Source organism: Littorina saxatilis, linkage group LG1, assembly GCF_037325665.1.
Source record: "Littorina saxatilis isolate snail1 linkage group LG1, US_GU_Lsax_2.0, whole genome shotgun sequence".
Taxonomy (NCBI): Eukaryota; Metazoa; Mollusca; class Gastropoda; order Littorinimorpha; family Littorinidae; genus Littorina; species Littorina saxatilis.
In genome coordinates, this window is record NC_090245.1 from 24,773,668 (window position 1) to 24,797,217 (window position 23,550).

General features: G+C 43.6%; 1 protein-coding gene across 1 annotated transcript; it reads right to left on the bottom strand.

Annotated features, from left to right (window-relative positions):
- Nucleotides 1–972: 972 nt before the first annotated feature.
- On the bottom strand, nucleotides 973–23,541 carry LOC138965303 (protein arginine N-methyltransferase 5-like). The gene is made up of 17 exons (XM_070337434.1): nucleotides 23,399–23,541; nucleotides 21,895–22,013; nucleotides 21,267–21,352; nucleotides 18,971–19,102; nucleotides 17,742–17,851; nucleotides 17,165–17,378; nucleotides 16,240–16,329; nucleotides 12,397–12,468; nucleotides 11,600–11,677; nucleotides 11,288–11,346; nucleotides 4,332–4,457; nucleotides 3,843–4,018; nucleotides 3,455–3,564; nucleotides 2,821–2,914; nucleotides 2,255–2,371; nucleotides 1,578–1,642; nucleotides 973–1,262 (listed from the first exon to the last, which is right to left on the bottom strand). The coding sequence occupies exons 1-17, from the start codon at nucleotides 23,479–23,481 to the stop codon at nucleotides 1,110–1,112; spliced, it is 1,884 nt and encodes a 627-aa protein (XP_070193535.1). The 5' UTR covers nucleotides 23,482–23,541; the 3' UTR covers nucleotides 973–1,109.
- Between the last annotated feature and the right edge of the window lie 9 nt (nucleotides 23,542–23,550).

Consider the following 23,550-nt stretch of genomic DNA (forward strand, 5'->3'; position numbering starts at 1 on the left):
AGAAAGAGATTCTGAATTAAATTTGTCTGACTTTCACAAAAAAGTGAGACAGTCTTCACATGGCACCAACTGTTGGCTGGGATACCGATAACAGCATTATGAGGATACTCCCAAAAGAGCCCCATGAAACTTTGAAGTGAATTGTGGCGTCAAAAGACCCATTTCAGACTTTTCCAGACTGAGAATGCACTTCACACAAGGTGCATTTGATACTGTACCAAAAGCCATTTATTCATGCACAAATAAACAACAAAGCACAAACATGGCCTGAATACTGGGATCTTGGACAAGGAAAAAAGGGAATAGGGGTGGGGATGGGGTGGGGGTGATAAGTTCAAACTCTTGAACTCTCCTCAAAAACTACTCACTATTTAAACAATAATGCCCTGAAATAAACATGCAAGGCTATCATTATGAAGAAAATGCATATGCCTGTGGTTTAATGCATATGCTGGTATTAATTGCTGTGTGCCTGTTTCAGCCTCGTTAACAGCCAGCTAAGATCCACACATGTCTTTAAGCCATCAGCATTCTGATTCAAAATTACAGAATGCATTTAATGAGAAATGTAAAAAAACAAAAGGCAGAAAACAATATTTGGTGTACATGCCAAAAGTTCCAGTTTACAAATCGGACTGTAAGCAACTTTCATAATCTATCATAGTCATGTTTATAAAGTCTACAAATCTACAGCTATATTCTAAACCTTCACAGGTGCTAAGGACAATAATTGTCATAAAAAAATAACATTTCTTCCTGTCATAAGATGAGCATGAAAAATCCCTGATCAAATACACATTGCAACACACACAATTTATGCCCTGAAAATAGTCTAATATTGGATAAGCATTCCTCAGGTTATCTATCAGTATCAAAATGCCATAAACACAGATTTTTTTAAACTTAATTTTCTTTATTCATTTACTTTTATTTGGTGGTGGTGGTGGTGGGGGGGGGGGGGGGGGGGGGCGGAGGGAGCGTCTTACACTCATTTCTTAACATAAAACTCTGGGTCGGGGGTGGTGGGGGGGATGGGTGTCTCACACCTGTTCCTTCTCATAAAAAACCAGACTACAGGAGTTTGGCAGGAGAGTTCAGCAGGTGTATATTCAGAGTCCAATGGTGTAGGAGCGTCCCTTAGGGTTGTGTAAGGGCAGCGGCTGTGGTCGCACCATGGTCCATTCGTACCACACGTTTTTCTCCGTCACCCGTCGCCAGATGTCGATCACAACCTTGGTGCCCTTTGTCACGTAAGTAGGTGTCTGTCAAAATATGGAAAAGATATTAATTTTCATTTATGTTTTAACCCGACATGCAGTAAAAGGAAGAAGAGGAGGGATGGAGAGAGAACTCCCAAGAGGACAAGATATGGTCACAGACATAAATGTATGCTCAAATAAAGAAAAACATCTGCATTCATACACCTTCATACACACAAACTCACAACACATCGTTGTACACACAAACACACTCTTATACACACAACGTCATACACACACGTGTGCTTGCACAAAGACGCACATGCGCACACACACGCGCAGACACACACACATGTAATGATGTATACAGTTACTCACCCTGAGAGGAAAGAGGATGGGGAACCAGCTAAACATACCGGGGGAGTGGGTGGAGGGAAGAATACCTGCAAAAACACCATTGATCATTGTACAAACCAACTGCAACAGTCAGAAGCAAACCTGCAAGAATTCTGAATGTAAAAATAAAACACAAATATTGACAGACTTTACACTGGGAATGATTACTATTATTCTGTTTTTCTCCAGTAAGGTAAATGTACAGAATTAAAAAAATGTAATATTATCCAAAGATCAATCTTTCAGCTTTTATAGAAAAAAAAGCTTGGGCATTTGTAAAACAGCAGGGCAAAGCATGACTCTTATCATAGACACTTTTCTGTATTATGTGACAGAGCTGAATTGGGCAAATACCTGAATTGCTGACTAACCCGCTCTCAACCTCAATCAATGCTGCAAGGTACATACTTCAAAGTATTCGAATAGATTAGTGAAAACTTTCCATAAATCTGCACACTACCAACAGTCTTCTTACAAATAAAGTAGTGCGACCTGTCTCGGTCTTTCGGCTAGCCCACACTTACTACCTGTAGTCTTGGTGATGACAGGTATTCAGTGTTGATTTTTAAATTTCAGATCAACAGACTGACTGAATGTTTTGATATCACTTCACGCAACTCGTTTCTTTCTTAAAAATGAGCAAAAAACCAAACACTTACTCAGTGTGACATCTTTGTACAGCACAGTGTCAAAATAGCCTGCCAGTCCATGTATAACACAGTCTTCCGCGATGTCAAACGTCATGCTCTTGTAGCGGTTGTTGTCAATGAAGGCATCTGCACATAGAAAAACATTAAACACAGGTTCTCACATCTGAAAGCAGTGTCTGTAGCCATGGTACTGTACTCATATCTTACAGAGTTCTACATATAGACTCGTCACCAGCAAAAACAACATTCGTGGAGAAAATAATTCAACAAGAGCATGTATTCTGATGTGTTTTGCTTTTACTGGAAAAATGTTCATCCTTGACAAAGCCTTCAAAGCAGAAGAACAAAAGGTCAGGACTTTTTCAGGATATACTATTTCAGTCATGCATGTTTGACTTGACATATACAATAGATGTACACTTCGCACATTCATTGAACAAGATTTAGTGAATTTAATGAAAATCAGTCTAAAATGAAACATTATGGAATGAACAAGAAATGGCAATTCAGATGCAGCACGCTAGTGTACAGACATTTTAACTGAACAGATTACTCAAGAAGTAGTGGAAACTGACCTCTGTTGGGATGATGGAATTGGAAGACTTTCTGTGGTTCTGCAAGCATCTGACAGTTGTGTAGTCGTACAACGTAGGGCATCTCAAAGGAACTCTGAAAAGAAGGAGACTGAAAGTGCTCGAATTTACTTCCATGATTGTGATACACTGTACATCCACATGCCTTCCCACACACGCTCGCACACAGACTCTCTTCTCTCTCATAACATGCTATATTGTTCAGAAAGCACAGAATGAGGAGAAGTGAGAAACATATTCAGTGCCAGCAGCCCACAGGAAACCAGAAAGAGTTTCAAAGTATGTACAAGATTCCTTAAAAGTAGAAAATACATTATAGCAGGACTTACCCCAGATCTATGGCTTCCACCCCTTTCTCAGACTTTTTGTTCATCAGCTCCATCAAATTACCTTCACTCTAAGACTTGCCAAACTTCCTTCCTCCTAACACCAGAATTTCTCAGATTTTGACGGTCTCAAAAGGGGGTAACAGTGTCCATGTCTAAACCCTCCCTAGCAAAAACCATGGCTTCCCCTCTACCCAATCTCAAAATGGCTCTGTGTAGCATGTTACATAGAACTAACTGTAACACAGGCTTTGTCTATGATCTGTAGATCCAGCAGCTAGGAAGCTCACCTCAGCAGGCTTGTCTTTATCCTTGTTCACCCTGAACTCATTGTACAGTCTGGCCGACTGGAGTGGGGCCATGTATGACGTGTAGTCGCTTGGAATGCTGATGCCATCATCTAATGAATAAATAATGAAATGTCATGTGAGTTTCTGAGTTTTGTAAGGATCCCCCCCCCCCCCCTTTTATTTTTCACTTGCACAAAATTGTCTTCCAAACTTACAGTACATAAATGTAACTAGAATAATCTATCGCCCTTCTTTGTCTTTTGACATCATATATATTTATCATGAGCACAATTAGGAATATTCATGTACAGAAAAGCCCCAGTCTTTAAATACACCCGAAGAAGAAAGGGTATTCTACTGTAAAAATGTAATTCCCCGAGAAACACACCTTTGAGAAACCTCTGAGCCCCATCCAGACACTCTGGTGACAGCTCATTGTCGCCAAAGGAACCTAGCAGCTCGCTGATGAGGATGTCGCATTTCTCTGGAGCATCCCAATTCCGCATATCACATGACACGACTTCCACCAAGGGGCCCCACATCTCATCCCGCATGTTCTCTAACCTGCAGTTAATACAAAATTGGGTTGAATGTTGAGTACAGGCAATCAGTCTTCAGTTAAACACTGTGAATAACTACGCTTTCATTTAAAAAAAAATCTCTATCCTAATTAAATTAAAACTGATTATGGCAAATGAATGATTCTTTTAGTTTTATTATCGTTATTCTACTGACGATGAATGTCAAAAAACAAAAACAAAATTCTTCGGTTCAATTGACCATCCTCCCTCCTAGCCAGCTCTTGTCCTCCAGAGCAGGTATGATCCCCAATCCACAATAAGAATGATGGAGAAGAAAAGGAAGTCCAAAGACGTACGTGACGACAGCATTAGGATTTTTCTCCACGGCGTAGATCTTTTTGGCTTTGCGGTTGGCCTGTTTCAAGGCTGTGATGGCTGCCCTGACCAACGGACCGCGACCAGCTCCGACCACCATCAGTATACTAAAGGAGAGATACATGGTCAGGTTGATTCGCCAAAAACAAAACAGTCGTCCCCCACCCCAACCTCCCAAGACTGGCCAGAAATGGAGAGGTAGGTCTTACAAAAACGGGTTGTATTGACACACACCACACACATACAGGGATATACAACTTCTGAGACTCATAGGGTTGTGAACAAAACAACAACAGTGATGAGTCATCTTAATTTCATTTTAAGTTAGTGTTCATTTGTTTCACAGACTGAGAAATCAACGGAAAAAAGCTAACGCTCCAGTGGCAGCCAAATATTGGAGAAGAACCACTCTTTCTTTCTTTATTGGAAAATTTCCTAAATAAATTATCATTTAATTAATATACTTACCCGAATCACATTAGCATTGAGTCACCTGAGATGCTTATCACTGAAAAACGCTTACCCGGCTAAAGAATTTAAAGGGAAGCAACCCCATCACCAAAACGAAAGTGAAAGTAGCTTTGGTAATGGGCCAGTACACCGGGAGTTACCTCCCATACGGGTGTATGCCACGTCACTTCCTCTAGGAACACGTGCCTATTATCATACGGCTTTAAAAAATCTTAAAACCATAAGCGGGGCAGGTGGGAGGGAATACAGTATGTGATTCGGGTAAGTATATTAATTAAATGATAATTTATTTAGGAAATTTTCCATTTAATATCATATTCTTACTCCGAATCACATTAGCAGATAACATCAACAAGGCGGTGGGCTAGAAATGAATCAAAACTCACCATCAAGTTCTGGACAGGAACTGGCCTGCTGCTATGAGCGCTGGAAGGCCTCTGGAGCCATCCTGTCGAAGAGCTGTGACGTCCCGAAGATAAAAGTTTATGAAAACATCTTCGGAACGCCAATACGCAGTTGTCAGCACCTCCTCTAGACGTCTGGAGCGCAGAACTGCCAGAGAGGATGCCCACGCCCTCGTCTCATGGGCTCGGGCCGAGTCAAGTGGCAAGGAGGGCATAACCCCCCCCCCCCTCTTTGTGCGCCTCCACTCATAAGCCTGCTTGATGAGCGAGGACACCCACCGGGCCAACGTTACCTTCGACAAATCTTTCTCGCGCCTAGTAAGGAGAGAGATAAACAACAACTTCTGAGAACTAGACCGAATCGGCTGAGTCCGGGCTAAGTACAGACGAAGTGCCCTCACAGGGCAATTGACCGAATCGGGGTCACCCGGGGCCAACGCGCTGGTCAGAGCCTTAACTCTAACCAGCGGAGAGGCCTGCCCCGGAGACTGATTCTTGGCCAGGAAATCAGGCCGGAAACGCAAAGATGCGGAACCGTCCGGCTCAAAGGAGATATCTCCAGGCTGACCCGACAGGGCGTGGACCTCGCTACCCCGTCGGGCCGTAGCCAACAAAAGGAGAAACAGCGCTTTGCGAGTGACATTGAACAGACTGGCCTCGCTTAAAGGCTCAAAATCCGCAGAACGAAGGAATTCCAGGATTAAAAACAAGTCCCACTTGGGAGCGGGCAAACGAGCTTTAGCTTCCTTAAGAGCAGCCCCTTTAATGACTGCAGCTATAACGCCCCCGACTCGAACAGAACGACCAATCTGCTGAAGAGTCGCCGAGATAGCGGAGCGCCGGACCCTCAACGAGGAGACTGAGGCGCCCTGTGAAGACATGAAAGAGAGGTGGTTAGCGACCTGAATAGAGCGCGGAGCCACCGAACTCACCCCTCTAGCTGAACACCAGGCAGTCCATGCCTTCCAGTGGGAAGCATAAACTGAAGAGGTGGACGCTCTATGCGAGCGAGCCACCAAGTCCAGAGTCAAAGACGACGCCCCAGAGCGCTTCAGCGAGTCCCGAACAACTTCCACACGTGAAGCTTCAGAAGACTGGGCTCCTCGTGTGGAATGCCTGTTCGGGGCTGCACTAGTTCCCCTCGCACGAGTGCGAGAGGAATGGGGGGCCCTTGGGCAAGCCGAAGAAGATCTGGAAACCAGACCTGCGACGGCCACAGAGGAGCGACCAGAAGAAGAAGGGCCGGCTCCTCCATCTCCGCTTTCCGGATTACTCGGCTGAGTAACGGAAAGGGAGGAGTCTGAAGATCTGTATGTGCCCCCCAACCCTCCCTGGACGCATCTGTAAAGAGGTCCAGGTCGGGGAGGGGCACGACGATCGGAACACCTCTGCAGACCCACTCCGTGTGCAACCACGGAAGGGTCGCAGACTGGAACCATCCCTGCAAAGGGATGAGGGCGTCCCAGTCCACCAGAGGAGAGTCCACAAACGGCTTCAGCGCGAACTGAAGCGGACATTTGTGGACCCGGCCCAGTGAAACCAGAAGAGCCATAGACTCCATCTGCCCCAAGATGGAGGCGAGCGAGCGGATGGAAGCCATCAGGAGAGGTAAAGTGGAGCGAATCTGAGCTTGGAGCTTGTCCACCCTTCTCTGAGAAGGCTGGACAGTCCAAGCGACCGTGTCGAAAGACATCCCCAGATAAGTGAATGTCTGTGACGGGGTCAGCTCCGACTTTACCCGGTTGATCGAGAACCCCAACCAGTTGGATTCTCGAAGAACCGTCAGGGTATCCTGCGAACAGCCGCTCTGGGACTGGTTCATGATGAGCCAGTCGTCCAGATAAGCCCGCAGACGGATACCCTGGGACCTCACCAGTGCACAGACCTGTCTCACCACCATGGTGAAAATCCACGGTGCGAGAGACAGCCCGAAAGGGAGTGCGCGAAACTGGTAGATCTGATCTCCCCACCGGAAACGAAGCCATTTCCGGTCGGTCGGATGCATAAGAATGTGAAAGTATGCGTCCGTGAGATCGATCGAGGTCACCCAGTCTCCTGGGCGGAGAGAGTCTCGGACAGAGGCTGGCGTCTCCATCTTGAATTTTATCTCCCTCAAGAAAGTATTGAGGAGAGATAAATCCAACACGGGACGCCATCCTCCTGATGCTTTGGGAACAGCGACCAGACGCCCGTAAAATCCCAGGGAGCTGTGGACCCGAACTCTCTCCACCGCGCCCTTCTGCTCCAGGGAGGCAATTTCCGACTGCAAGACGGAACGTGCTTCCTGCGAGAAGGGGGGCTTGAACCGCGGAGGCACTCGGGTAAGAGGTGCCTTTTCCTCCCGCCAGAGTAGACGGAAGCCCGAACTCACCACTCCCACAATCCATTGGCTGTCTACTACCGACATCCAACGAGAAAGTGCCCGGGAGGGGCCTCCCGCCATCACCAAGGTGGAGGGCGGGAGGGAGGTGAGATCGGGAGCGCTTCATTGGGGGTGTGGCTTACTTCCAGAGCCGCCACGCCCCCTCCCCGATGCCGTCCTCTTCTTCCCACCACGAGCGGCCGGCGAAGCCTGCCGCTTCTGAGCTGGCTTGGGGTTAGACGATGTCTGAGCCTGCTTCTGTTTAGAAGGCTGAGACTGTTTCACCCCCTTCAGAGTGTAGTCAAGGAACTGACTGTCCTTGTTTGACTGAATCTCCTTCTGTCTGGCATCCAGTGCCAGCGGACAGAAGAGAGACTCCTCTGAGACCGGGGAGACTCTCAAGGTCTCCCTAGTAGCCAGCTCCGTGAATTGGGACTGCGAGAGGAAGAGATCCCTCCTGCAGAGTACCGCTTGGGTGTACTGCAGGGAGGAAAGACGCAATTGTTCCTCATTGACCTTGGCCAATGCGGTCAAAAGCGCAGAGACATCGTCCGCATTCTGTTCTTCACTGAGAGTGAAAGGAACTAGCGAATCGGTCAATGCCCGAGACAGAGCCCGAACGAGAGTCTCCGCAATGGAGGACAGTTCGATCTGCCGACGTCCAACCTCCTCAGCAGAGAGGAGGGAAGCCTCGGAAACCGGCAAAACCGAATCACGCTTGATCGGTTTAGTCAGAAGAGGCAGCAATTCCCGGGAAACCGGAAGGGTAGCCCTAGGGAGTGCAAAAGACGCCAGCCAATTCTGGCTCTGATTGGGCATGCCAAGCTTCCTATTGGCCGTAGGCACGAAGGAAGAGGCTTGGGCAGCTGAAGCCACCCACTGCTGAGCTGATTCCGGAACTGGACCGAAAGGAAGCAGTAACGGAACAGGCACTGGCCGAATACCACTCCCCGCATGTGCTGGACGAACCAGTGAATGCGAAAGTTGGTAAGCCACTGACGGAGACTCGGCGAACCGGAAGGAAGAAACATCCTCCTGTGCCGGCCGGAAGTCCGCCATGGCAGAAGGAACGAATGATGCGGAAGAGTCCGCAGCCACCACCCCTTCAGGAAAATAACGAGACGTTACTTCCGCCGCGACGTCAAGAACAGACTTGAGCTTCGACGGAAACACGCCCCGCGACTCCTCGCTGACCACTGATGGAGCATCAGAATAGTCACACGTGGAACCATGACCGAAGTCACCAGTTCCGGAAGCAGAAGCATGCCCTGGCAAACCGGAAACCGGAAAAGCCTGAGCACTAACGTCATCCTGCCGCCCAAAACCCTGTGAAGGTAAAGGGTAAGCAGGACGACCATCCGCAAAACCGGAGCTGGATGAGCTGACGTCACTCCCGACTGAGTGGAGTGATGCCTGCTCAAGCCTAGGCGCTTGAAAGCCGGAAGGCGCACGCTGTAATCCACTATCTGGTATCCGGAAGGAACCACCAGAAGAGGAAGAAGCGTTTCCGGCCGAAACCGGAAGTGTAGTCAACGGAACCGCAAAATGCGGAAGTGAAGACTGCACTGGTTGACTTCGCGATCCGGAAGGACCGGAAGTCAGTGAATACTCCATCCTGCCGCGACCGCCGTAGCGTGCCGGAGCGGACGGATCATCACTTCCGGCAAGTGCCGGAAATGCGGCAGTCGAAACCGACTGCCGCCGCTGTTCGAACAAGTCCGGGGCCTCGTAGGTTATCGCCGGAAATGAAAGATCAGCAAGGTATCGGTCGTGACCCGATGCGAAAGAGCTGTCCCCCGAAGGAGAACGTCCAGGCGCCTCACGAGGGCTATCGGACCAGCTCTGCTTACCAACCGACGCTGAAGAGGGAGGACGCTGATCCAAGCCGGAAGTGGAGGACAAAGACACGGAAGCCAATGCCCGGACGTCACTGCCAGATGCCGGAAACGCCGAACTGCTGGCGACGGAACGCTGAAATTCTGCCTGCACCAAGCTGCGGATTTCTGGAACCAGTGACTTTAACAGAGAGGAAACCAACGCACCTTGTCCAGGTGCTAACAAAGAAGACGAAGTCTCCGATGTAGAGACAGGTGCAGAAGTAACAGTAGCGCTAGGCGCCGCAAAAGAAGCAGAAGTAGTAACAGCGCTAGGCGCCGAAATTGGTACAGCCAACAAAGTGTTACGCTCTTGGTCTGTAACAAGTAACGTTGCTTTGGAAGAGGAAGACTTAGCCTTAATTTTCCCCTTGGGGTCCGACTTGCCACGGCGCTTGTCTGAATCAGACATGTTGACAACAACACGTGGCAACGCGAAAAAATTTACTGAAACATAAGTCTAAACGACTGGAAAATTCAGTAAACACACGCACTAATGCGTTAACAAAATACTATAGCTAAACTTGCCCCACAAGCAGAGGCACGGAGAGCTACAAACAAAGTCACACGAGCTAGAAAACTAACTCACACAACAAAAAGGCGACACGCAAGACACTGACACAAACGTCAACAACACGTGGCAAAGTAAAAAGATTTACTGAAACGTAAGTCAAAACGACTGAAAACACAGTAAACACACACGCTTACGCGTCAACAAAATACTAAAGCTACACTTGCCCAAACAGAAAGAGGGCACGCAGAGCTACTAGCAAAGTCACACGAGTTAGCTAACTAACTCACACAACAAAATGGCGAAACACGCAAGTCACTGACACACAAGTCCGTAAAAAACGGACAACGTACAGTAACGAAACAGCGCAAACAACCAACAACAAACGGGAACGAGCTCACCAAACTGTAGGCAAGGCGAGCAGACAAGCTGGGTAACGTGGCCGGCGGGTGTCACTCAAACACACAAGGTCAGCCACAGAGCGTCAAAAAGTGAACCGTCCTCTCCGAGGTGAAAAAGACGTATGATAATAGGCACGTGTTCCTAGAGGAAGTGACGTGGCATACACCCGTATGGGAGGTAACTCCCGGTGTACTGGCCCATTACCAAAGCTACTTTCACTTTCGTTTTGGTGATGGGGTTGCTTCCCTTTAAATTCTTTAGCCGGGTAAGCGTTTTTCAGTGATAAGCATCTCAGGTGACTCAATGCTAATGTGATTCGGAGTAAGAATATGATATTAAATTGGTGTTTAACGTCGTTTTCAACCACGAAGGTTATATCGTGACGGGGAAAGGGGGGAGATGGGATAGAGCCACTTGTCAATTGTTTCTTGTTCACAAAAGCACTAATCAAAAATTTGCTCCAGGGGCTTGCAACGTAGTACAATATATGACCTTACTGGGAGAATGCAAGTTTCCAGTACAAAGGACTTAACATTTCTTACATACTGCTTGACTAAAATCTTTACAAAAATTGACTATTTTCGATACAAGAAACACTTAACAAGGGTATAAGGAGAAACAGAATCCGTTAGTCGCCTCTTACGACATGCTGGGGAGCATTAGGTAAATTCTTCCCCCTAACCCGCGGGGGGTAGAACCACTCTCACACCTGCACAAGTAGCATTAACCCGGATCAATGTCATGTCTTGTGTACGGGAAAGCAGAAGAAGCTACCAGAAAGTCATAAAGAGAGAGAGAGAGAGAGAGAGAGAGAGAGAGAGAGAGAGAGAGAGAGAGAGAGAGAGAGAGAGAGAGAGAGTCAAGCAGTCAATCGAATACAAAACAGATGGCCAGAAAAATAAATGTTACTTACAGTTCCTTTGTGTCTTTTTCTGCTTCGGGCACTTTGTCTATGACAGCAGTAAAAATGGCCTGTGTGTAAAACAAAGCAAAACATTTATGCTCACTTTTCTGAATGAACGGAATTACTTATTCTATTGCATTAGTGTACTACAACTACAACAAAAACAACAGGTCATGACACTCTCCAACACAAACTACAATGGAAGGGAGGACCATTCTATCAAAATGAAACCATAACAGATAGCAGAGAATAAAAGAGAAGAAAGACCAGTAGCACAGAAGAACAGAGATAACGCTAAAATAAGAAAGAAGAAAAGTTTACCCGCTGGTATTCTGAGTATTTGACAGGATCCTTCTCGAAGACTTCGTAAGTGTGCGACTCCAGATTGTCCATCAGTGGCTGTAACAGGCAAGCATCAATAATCATTTTTTTTCAATTCCACCTTCAAAACCATAAGTCAGATAGTATTTTCTCTCCTTCCTGCACACACACACACTTTCTTTCTTTCTTTCTTTATTTGGTGTTTAACGTCGTTTTCAACCACGAAGGTTATATCGCGACGAACACACACACACGCACACACATTTTGAAGAACATGAATAAGCCGTTCATCGCCACTTAATTTTCTGATTCAGTTTTGCAGAAACACCCCTCAACCTTATGGTTTTACCGTGAGGGCGTTAAACAACACTTATACCCTCAACCTTTTTTTGTTGAATGTTATAAAAGCAAGTGATCTGCAAAAGTTTATTCATTCATTTAAAGTAACCAGTGAACACCCACACACAAAATAAACCAACATTTCTTGATACAATGTCCCAAAATACATAAAAATGTAAATACAGGTCAACTTTTCTACCAAGACACAACTAAACACTACATAATTGGAGCAAATAAAGAGTAAAGAATGCAAAGCATCAATGTAAAAGAACAAAAAAACAACCATGCAATATTTCTGTGAAATAGGTTCTGATCAAACTGACATGCTGAATACAGTAAACAAAACAGAATTCAAGACAAAATGCAATCTAAAAATGCAAAACAACTTGGTATAATTATTTAAATTTAAGGTGTTACAAAGGAAGTGTTGACGAACATCTTGATTAATGACAACCAACCTGCAAGGGACACTGTAAGAAGTCTTCGAACCCTTTCGAAAACTCTGTCACTGGATCTGGGGGCTCTTGGGTCTACAGACACACACAAACACGCATCCAGTCTACTTCATAGTTCAGTTCCAAAATCACAAATCAAACAATAAGAATGGTAAGTTTATAGAACACTTAACTGACAAAAACTTAACATTCATTAGAACCTTGATTAGCCATCTTGAACAGGGCAAAGCTCACAACCAAAAATATGTGTTTGAACATATTTGTATCATTATCATTCGTTTGTTGTGTACCTTGTCCGTCCACTTACAAAATTAATAGACTGAGATTCTGGTGAATGTTTCTATTTGTCAATCAAAGGTTCTATAATCTTACCATTCTTGTTTTTTGATTCATAATCCGTGGTATAGGCAAAAAAGAAAACATGAGTTGTAATTCGACATATGACTGCAGATGAACGAAAAATCTACTGACAATGAAGAAAGGTATCAGCAGAACATCCTTTTCCATTTAAAGATAACAATTTCTGAGCTATTGCTTTTCTGTATTGGTCATCCATAGCAGGTATTAGTACTGTGGTACCTGCTATTTAAAGCCCCTCCAATGACAGGCCAAATCCCAACAGAGAACGCCTGTAGTCCCTTTGTCTATTTTCTTAACCAAAATAATTATACTAATGCAGGGACACTTTTGGTTGCTCATAAGAGTGTGCATTCATGGCAGCTACAATGAAACCCCCTTTTACGACTTTCAAAAATCAAAGGAAATCAGGTCTTTAACCAGTCGCATAAGGCGAAATTACTACATTTAGTCAAGCTGTGGAACTCACAGAGTGAAACTGAACGTAGTCCGCCGCTAGTGCAAAAGGCAGTGAAAGTGGCGAGCCTGTTTGGCGCGGTAGCGGTTGGGCTGTGCTTCATAGCACGCTTTACTGTACCTCTCTTAGTTTTAACTTTCTGAGCGTGTTTTTAATCCAAACATATCATATCTATATGTTTTTTGAATCAGGAACCGACAAGGAATAAGATGAAATAGTTTTTAAAACGATTTCGGAAATTTAATTTTAATCATAATTTTTATATTTTTAATTTTCAGAGCTTGTTTTTAATCCGAATATAACATATTTATATGTTTTTGGAATCAGAACATGATGAAGAATAAAATAAAAGCAATTTTGGATCGTTTTATAAAAAAATAATTTTAATTACAATTTTCAGATTTTTAATGACCAAAGTCATTAATCAATTTGTAAGCCTCCATGCTGAAATGCAATACCGAAGTCCGGCCTTCGTCGAAGATCGCTTGGCCAAAATTTCAATCAATTTGATTGAAAATTGAGGGTGTGACAGTGCCGCCTCAACTTTTACAAAAAGCCGGATATGACGTCATAAAATACATTTATTGAAAAAATAAAAAAAACGTCTGGGGATATCATACCCAGGAACTTTCATGTAAAATTTCATAAAGATCGGTCCAGTAGTTTACTCTGAATCGCTCTACACACACACACGCACAGACACACACCACGACCCTCGTCTCGATTCCCCCTCTATGTTAAAACATTTACCGTACTTTTCGGACTATAAGGCGATACTTTTTTTTTTTTTTACTTAAAATCGTGGGGTCGCCTTATACACGACGTCGCCTTATTCTCGGATAAAATAGGTTTCACGAGCACTGTGAACTTGAAATCAATGAGCAACTAACAACCATTTAAAGTGAACACAATTCAAGCAATGTTGATCGCCGAAAAAATTACCTGAACACTAGTTGCGTTGAAACACGACAGTCGACAGTCGGTCTCTTGACACTTCAACTGGGTACCGCTTCAACTTGCACTTCGACTTTGTCACTGTCAAGATGCCGAAAACGAAGAGAGCTTCATACGATGCTGCCTTCAAGATTAAAGCCATCGATCTTGCGATACGACTGGACTTTCTGTTTGAAACAGTGTTTCCTGCCGATTTTGAGCGGTCGCCATGTTTGATCATTGATGTTGTTGTTGTTTTTTTCTATGTACGATGTTTTTCTTCATTTTTTTCTTTCATGCCATCGCCTTATGCACGACACCATCGCCTTATCCATGGCATCGCCTTATTCTAGGCTTTTTTCATTTTTTTTTTAAAAAGTAGGGGGTGCGCCCTATACACGGCAGCGCCTTATAGTCCGAAAAGTACGGTAGTCAAAACTTGACTAAATTATGTAAAAAAGGGAGGGAATTTTAAAAAGGAGGGTCTTAAAAAGGGGGTTCCACTGTACCACTCTACAACATCACCAAACTCACACTGTTATAAAAGATCCGTATTCACAACTTTTGGTGCCTCATTTGCAGAATAGTGATGAGGAGAGGCAAGGAGGAGACACAAGGTTCAGACATGAATTCTACAGTACTGTTTGCAAAAGGTAGAAAATGCAAAGGCCGCTTTACAACTTGAACTACAGCTGAACATCTTGCAGCATCATGCCTTTCTCTTTTGTACTCTCACTCTATTTCAAGACTGAAAAGTTCATGCTGCTAACTATTATCACTGGACTTTTCCCCACTAATAAGCATACAATCAGGATCACAGAAGGAGAGCTAGGTAGACAATAAAAGAAACAGAGAATGATTGAAGGACAGGCAAAGCAAGACAGAGAAGAAGATTTAAGATCAAAGGGGAGACAAGTCTCTTGTACAGCACTATGACACAAGAGAGGAGCCAGCAAAATAGTATGACAAGGTACTGAAAAACAAGTCGCGTAAGGCGAAAATACAATATTTAGTCAAGTAGCTGCCATTTTTCAGCAAGACCGTATACTCGTAGCATCGTCAGTCCACCGCTCATGGCAAAGGCAGTGAAATTGACAAGAAGAGCGGGGTAGTAGTTGCGCTAAGAAGGATAGCACGCTTTTCTGTACCTCTCTTTGTTTTAACTTTCTGAGCGTGTTTTTAATCCAAACATATCATATCTATATGTTTTTGGAATCAGGAACCGACAAGGAATAAGATGAAAGTGTTTTTAAATTGATTTGGACAATTTAATTTTGATAATAATTTTTATATATTTAATTTTCAGAGCTTGTTTTGAATCCGAATATAACATATTTATATGTTTTTGGAATCAGAAAATGATGGAGATTAAGATAAACGTAAATTTGGATCGTTTTATAAATTTTTATTTTTTTTTACAATTTTCCGATTTTTAATGACCAAAGTCATTAATTAATTTTTAAGCCACCAAGCTGAAATGCAATACCGAACCCCGGGCTTCGTCGAAGATTACTTGACCAAAATTTCAACCAATTTGGTTGAAAAATGAGGGCGTGACAGTGCCGCCTCAACTTTCACGAAAAGCCGGATATGACGTCATCAAAGACATTTATCAAAAAAATGAAAAAAACGTTCGGGCATTTCATACCCAGGAACTCTCATGTCAAATTTCGTAAAGATCGGTCCAGTAGTTTAGTCTGAATCGCTCTACACACACACACACACACACAGACAGACGCACATACACCATACCCTCGTTTCGATTCCCCCTCGATGTTAAAATATTTAGTCAAAACTTGACTAAATATAAAAACCACAAAAAAAAACAATACAAAAACAATGTTGTGATTTTTTAAAAGTCAAAGCTATAGACTGTAGCCCACTTTCACCTCCATATCTCTGATCTTTTACCCACCCCAAAAACATTCACTTTGGTGTTACAAATAACCTGAACTTAGTCAGTATACCCTCCCACCTTTTCTGAGATTTTTCTTTGACCTTGTGTCTCCATGACGTAACAAATGAGCATAGTTAAATTTTTCAAGAACAATATCTATCTAATAGAAAATGAAGACCAAGATGCAGATAATTGTCATTACCTGCCACAGATGGTCAAGGTACTGCTGGTAACACCGGATGCCTTTCTCTGGGTGCCTGTCCACCCCAGTCAAAATAACCTGGACATCCAGCTGGAAAACAAAAACACATCAAGCTAAATGTTTATTTGTTAGCTGCTGCTGCGACAGTTGCTGAACTGTTCAAATTGTATCTACACATACATCCATACGCTACATGGATAGACATAGAAATACAATGAAAGGGCGGGGATGCAGCTCAGTCGGTAGCGCGCTGGATTTGTATCCAGTTGGCCGCTGTCAGCGTGAGTTCGTCCCCACGTTCGGCGAGAGATTTATTTCTCAGAGTCAACTTTGTGTGCAGACTCTCCTCGGTGTCCGAAAACCCCCGTGTGTGCACGCAAGCAGAAGACCAAGTGCGCACGAAAAAGATGCTGTAATCCATGTCAGAGTTCGGTGGGTTATAGAAACACGAAAATACCCAGCATGCTTCCTCCGAAAGCGGCGTATGGCTGCCTAAATGGCGGGGTAAAAACGGTCATACACGTAAAAGCCGTGGGAGTTTCAGCCCATGAACAAACAAACAAAACAAACACACAATGAAAGATCATAATGGCACCTCCAGATACAGGACAATGTATTTGTGGTCAGTAGTTATTATCAATCAGTAAAAGCTAATATCAACACTGACGATAAGACACAATAAGAAGAAGCTTCGAGCAATAAGTTATTCATCCTCAATCCCAGCACAAAAGCTGCCACATCCATCTTACCATAGAATGCAAGACAAAAAAAAAACCCATAGTTTCACGCAAAGAATATTACTAGGTGCTTCCATACCACTGCACAGACATTACACCATTTCTGTCATCAATACCGTAAAAGTGCCCTGAGACTACCCTTTGGCAATGCATAGCGCTATGTAAGAATGTTTTATTATTATCATTACCTTGAACAGCTTGCGTATAAGATTCTGGTGGGGCTTGGACAAGACAGGGTAGCCCTTCTTGTTGGTCAGAAACAGCTTGGTGGACACGAGGATGGCCTTGAGGGGCTCCGACAACCAGCGCTCAATCATGGCCTCCGCCGGAATGTCTGCTGTCAACTCCAGCACCAGGTCAAGCTTTCTTGTTGAATCACACAGCGTGCGGAATATGTTCCACCTGGAATGGTATGAATCAGTGTGAAAAATCTTTCAATTGTTTTGGTTGGGTCAGTGAGTGGAATGTGTTCCACCTGAAATGGATGGAACTTCCTTAGAACAGGACTCACGGCCCGGTGGTTCATGCATTGCTCTTCAATATCCCTCATCTGATCTCTCAATGTATTCAGTCAGCAAAGATGAATTTTAGCGTGCAATCTATCTACCAATAGCCCCCTTCCTCCTCCATGATAATGCATACTCACTAGTGTCCGACGGACTGAAATTGTTATCTGTAACTTTAGCACCATTTCTCATTCAAACTACATCAATGCAGCCGTATGAAACCACAGTGAAGAGAAAATATCACAGCAAGTGTGCTCACCATTGCCATGTATCTTCAAATGTTTCACCCTCCATGGCATCATCTTCTCCTTTGAACAGTTTGTCTGCCATGTCTGATGCACTCATCAATGGAATATGTATCCAGTATTGCTGCAACAGAACCCAAAATGTCAAAACCACACAAACACAAACAACTTGTCAGTGAAGCATCGGCATCTCATAAAATTAAACAAGTCGCGTAAGGCGAAAATACAATATTTAGTCAAGTAGCTGTCGAACTCACAGAATGAAACTGAACGCAATGCCATTTTTCAGCAAGACCGTATACTCGTAGCATCGTCTGTCCACCGCTCATGGCAAAGGCAGTGAAATTGACAAGAAGAGCGGGGTAGTAGTTGCGCTAAGAAGGATAGCACGCTTTTCTGTACCTCTCTTTGTTTTAACTTTCTGAGCGTGTTTTTAATCCAAACATATCATATCTATATGTTTTTGGAATCAGGAACCGACAAGGAATAAAATGAAAGTATTTTTAAATTGATTTGGACAATTTAATTTTGATAATAATTTTTATATATTTAATTTTCAGAGCTTGTTTTTAATCCGAATATAACATATTTATATGTTTTTGGAATCAGCAAATGATGGAAAATAAGATGAACGTAAATTTGGATCGTTTTATAAATTTTTATTTTTTTTTACAATTTTCAGATTTTTAATGACCAAAGTCATTAATTAATTTTTAAGCCACCAAGCTGAAATGCAATACCGAAGTCCGGGCTTCGTCGAAGATTACTTGACCAAAACTTCAACCAATTTGGTTGAAAAATGAGGGCGTGACAGTGCCGCCTCAACTTTCACGAAAAGCCGGATATGACGTCATCAAAGACATTTATCAAAAAAATGAAAAAAACGTTCGGGGATTTCATACCCAGGAACTCTCATGTCAAATTTCATAAAGATCGGTCCAGTAGTTTAGTCTGAATCGCTCTACACACACACACACACACACACACACACGCACATACACCACGACCCTCGTTTCGATTCCCCCTCGATGTTAAAATATTTAGTCAAAACTTGACTAAATATAAAAAAAAGAAGTTAACAAACAGAACATTAGAATTCCAAGCGCACATACAGACAACATGTATGCAGAAGCAGGAAACAACTCTGCAGGAGTGAGAAGAACTATATTTTTAGTGAAATGGTGACCTGGGTAACAACTAACAGTATCACTATCCAACAAATTATCAAACTTCATTCACTTACCTGTGGTACATATGAAGACAGTATGTGCTCGTTGAGGGCGCGGGCCAGATTGCAACAATTAGCGTTGTTCACAGGGATCATCACAGCTGGCATGCCAAGATGAGCGGCAAAACTCAGCTCCTGCTTCAGACCCTGTTCAAACCAAAACAATAAAACTATAAACTTTAGCAAATAGATGCGTTAGCATAGATATATACATACTAGAGGAATACCCGGCTTCACCGGGGTGAATCGCGAGACAGAGACAGACAGCGTGGCCGTTCACCACAATCACCTTTGAAGGCCAAGTCCTCTCAACCGAGATTGAGAATTTTAGAGCTTATTTCTAAGCACTATATTATCTGTTATGGCTTCTCAAATGCCAGAACATACAATACAGACAGACAAAAGCCGCCAGACCCCATCACAAACAGAACTCTACAATCCACAGGTGTTGCCTCCACACACACACACAGAGAAACACAGAAGCCGTATATATCTATCTATAGATAGATGACAGTGGATTTTTCGATAAATAGATTCGACCTTTGCACTTTTACAGTGAGGACAACTTACGGGTACATGCCAGGAAAGCCCACAACTTCTAAGGCGAACAACTCTGCAGAGTCTGCTGTAAAGGGCGACGGTAGTCTCCCTGTCACACTCGATCCCCTTTGAATGAACTTTGTTCCCAAAGTTCCGAACCATGGACCCGCCAAGCTTAGGTCCCTCCCAGGTAGAATGGGAACAGCACGAAAATGATTCAGTGGCCTGAACATTTCATGTCGAGTCCCATCGCTGTCGACGACGCCAAATGTAACCGAGTGCCGAAACACCACAATCACCTTTGAAGGCGAAGTACACTCAAACGGGATTGAGTATAACTGTTATGGCTTCTCAAAGGAAGGCCTGAACATACAGACACACCAAAGCCGCCAGACCACATCACAAACAGAACTCTACAATCCACAGGTGTTGCCCACACACACACACAGAGAAGCCGTATATATATTATATCTATAAATATATAGAGATAGATGACAGTGTATTTTTCGCGTGGCTATAAATTGATTCGACCTTTTCACTTTTACACTAAGGACAACTTACGGGTGCAAGGAAAGCGTTCTGGACAGTGCAGTCACATTCTAAAAATAGTAACGTAGTAACGGGAATATGGATTGACGCCACACGAAGGAAGGGAGATAAACGCTGAAAACACTGGAGAAGATAAGGAAGAGTTACTGGGAATGGATCCAGAGAAAACCAAAATCGTTCAGCGCTGCGAGCACGTGTTGAAATATCTCATCGAGCAGGTTGTGTCCGGGGTGTAGCTGAATATGGCCACCAAATTTGAAAAAGATCCATCGAGAACTTTGGCCGTGCATCGCGGACACACACAGACACACACAGACACAAGTCGTATATATATATAGATATATACATACACTACCGTACTTACTGGACTATAAGGCTCAACTTGAACCCCTGCGCCCTATTGACCGGTATCGCCTTGTGTATGGCTAAAGAAGAGTACACATGTACCCACATCCCTATACAAAGAAACATAACACTCCCTCTCTTGTGATAATGCATGTTTCTACTACTATCACTCCGCGGAGTTTCCTCTCAGACATCAAAGGAGATGTACCGTCATTGACCTCGATAAGAAGGTCAGTGTCTGTAAACTGGGGCAGGCAGAGTTTCCTCTCAGACATCAAAGCAGACCTCTCATAGATAAAAATCAGTTTGACCCCAAATGACCCCGGGGAAGAAGGTCAGTGATTGTAAACTGGGGCAGACAGCTGGTCTCAGCTGGCAAGTATAAATGACCCAAGGTCTCAAGGCCAACCAGCTATTACAATGCACCTGCCTTTGATCTCAGGGCACATCCAGAGCAAAAATATTTCCACTCTTGTTTTCCTTTGATGTGCGGCCAATACACCGGAAGCGCCTAATGTGAGTTTTTTTTCTCAATTTTTATCTTAAAAGTGGGGGTTGCGCCCTATATACTAAGTGCCTTATAGTCCCAAAAATACGCTATCTAGTCTGTAAAGTCAATGATTTGATGGTGCATTTAATCTTATCTTTAAGCTTGTACTGTACTATTAGCAAAGACATTTCTCTTTAACCAATGGGTGTAACTTGAACTTTTTTACCACCTTCACGAAGAACTAGAGCATAGCAGTAATATGTATGGAAGTCGAAATCACAGAATTTTCAACTGTGAAGGTCAACAGCCTTCTGTTTGATCAAACACGATTAGTGTACACATTTCATCATCAGCCCAGGAATAAGTGAGTATATGCAGGAGTCGTACCAGTTCTGAAGTTCTGCGAACATGATGATGAGGAGAATCTAGCTTTAGCCATGGCGAAACTTTCCCAACCACCAGATTGTTCCAGTCTGCAACATAAATGAATAACAATATTATTAACATTTAGAATACTGCTTACCTCAAACAAAAAACATCAATCATAGATCTACAAACACTACATGCGATTATCTGGCTAGAAATAGTAGAATAGTTTGCCAAATCTTTCCAACCAAAACACTTTTTAAATTACGTGAGAAAGGCAATCGTGTTCAGCAGTGTCGTTGCCAGACTCAGAGGACAAGAGATCAGTTGGACAAGGTCTCAAAAATATGTATCCATAAGTGCAAATGACCTGGCTACAAAAAAGAAATTCAATCAGACCTCCTACATGTCAAAACTATCAGACCGTTAACCAGCCAGGGATCAGAACAATGCGTAAGATCAAATTGGTATGCGTCAGTGACAGAAGACAAAGAACAAAACTGGTTCAGATGACAAATGACAAATTACAGAACACTGATTTCATTATTTCTCATCAGTCTACATCTCTTAGTGTTACTGTTATGTTATGTACCGATGTGAAACATCACAATCTGCATAATTACTCCATGCAAATGACAACGTGTATTACCTCCACAAGGAAGGCATAGGTCGGAACGGGTCAAAGGTCCCCCACGATTCTTTGCTGCATTCTCCAGAAACTCACGTTTCAGCCGAGGATGCACAATTGGCATGCATGAAAAGTCAAATCTGCAACAACAATGTTAGCGAAATTAAAACATTGAACATGATGGTTTAAATTCAAAATGTTAAAATTGAACACCGAGTGCTATACCTGTTGAATTGCACAAAATGTCTCAGCAAATAGTGACCGAATGTAAAAAAGCGCATTTAACTGTGGTGTATTTTGATGTTTGATATGTTAAAACTGAAAGTTGGAAGGGTCTATATTGCCATTAGAAGCAAGATTTTTATTTCACTACGTACAATCAAACTCTGCCTGAAGTGTCAAATGTTCCCAGAAGCTGCTGCCAGTGATGGTTGCATAAATCATGGTCTGTCGTTTGAGTACCTGAGCGGCGATTTTTGCGTGTAACGTGGAGGCCTGGTGGGCGAAGCCACATGCTTCAGCAGTGCAGAAAAAACAGATAGTCGCTAGGTGCGCTAACACAAAGAGCCAACACAATGTTTAGGGACAGCATATCCGGCAGTCATGCGCTGCTGATTTCACTGCGAAGGGTGGGTATGCATGAAGTGTGACGTTAAATGACAGACCTCGATAGCTTTCTTTCTTTCTTTCTTTATTTGGTGTTTAACGTCGTTTTCAACCATTCAAGGTTATATCGCGACGGGACCTCGATAGCGAGCAGCTCTCTGGGAATAGCAGCACCGTTGAATGTCACTGTCAGCAAGTATAAGAATAATTAAAACGAAAAGGCTCAATACTGTGCATTGGGGAACATTAGATGTGGCCACCGCCTCCTCTTATGTTTCTCGTCATCACTATCCTCTGCTATCTCCAAAATTAGCTTAATGGAAGTGACATCACATACTCAAAGAAAAAAAGAATATTTTGAAAGTATCAGGAATAAGCCCTGTGTGAAGTGCGAAGTGACACTGAATCAGTGAAGGATTGAACCTCGAAGTCAAATTGTCCACCGGGCTTCTTCTTCTTCTTCTTGGCGTTCGCAGTCCACCGGGCTAATTCTCAAGACAGTCCATTTCGAGATTTATTGAGAGTGCCGATAAACATCACACAGGGGTAAATCTTTAGACTGCCCTACTTGCTGCGTTGGGAAGTTTTGAATATGAGCCATGTGTGGGAAGGCTACATTGTACCAATACCATGCTGCATGTGATTGTGAAGTCTCTTTTTTTTTTTTTAATATAAATGACATACACCAAAGCTGCAGACACTGAGACACCAACCACTGCATTTTGGCTTCCGTCAAAACAATGGCTGTGAAACACAAAGGGCTATCGTAACTGCATTTTTTCATGACAAAACATAACGACGTGCTGTTTATTTTTAGACAAAAAGTGAGAAACTGAGAAAGAAAATCGGCATGGCTCTTGGTCCATGCACCTGTGCAGATTACAGAAGTGCAGGACGTCTTTAACGAAGAAACCCTCACCCAGATTTGCATGTCCACTCCAAGACAGAGTTGACGTCTGGAACACAATGAAATTCACGACCACAAGATAGACGTGAGGGCATTTTGCTGTTTTTCTCTTTCCCTGTCTCCACACTTGCTCTTGGCCGGATTACAGGATGTGCATGTGTGTG

Coding starts and splice junctions, on each gene's coding strand:
- LOC138965303 (XM_070337434.1), bottom strand. CDS start 23,481: ATGCCCTCACGTCTATCTTGTGGTCGTGAATTTCATTGTGTTCCAGAC. Junction 21,353..21,894: donor CCTATGCCTTCCTTGTGGAG/GTAATACACGTT, acceptor TTTATGTTGCAG/ACTGGAACAATCTGGTGGTT. Junction 17,852..18,970: donor TGTCTTCATATGTACCACAG/GTAAGTGAATGA, acceptor GTTCTGTTGCAG/CAATACTGGATACATATTCC.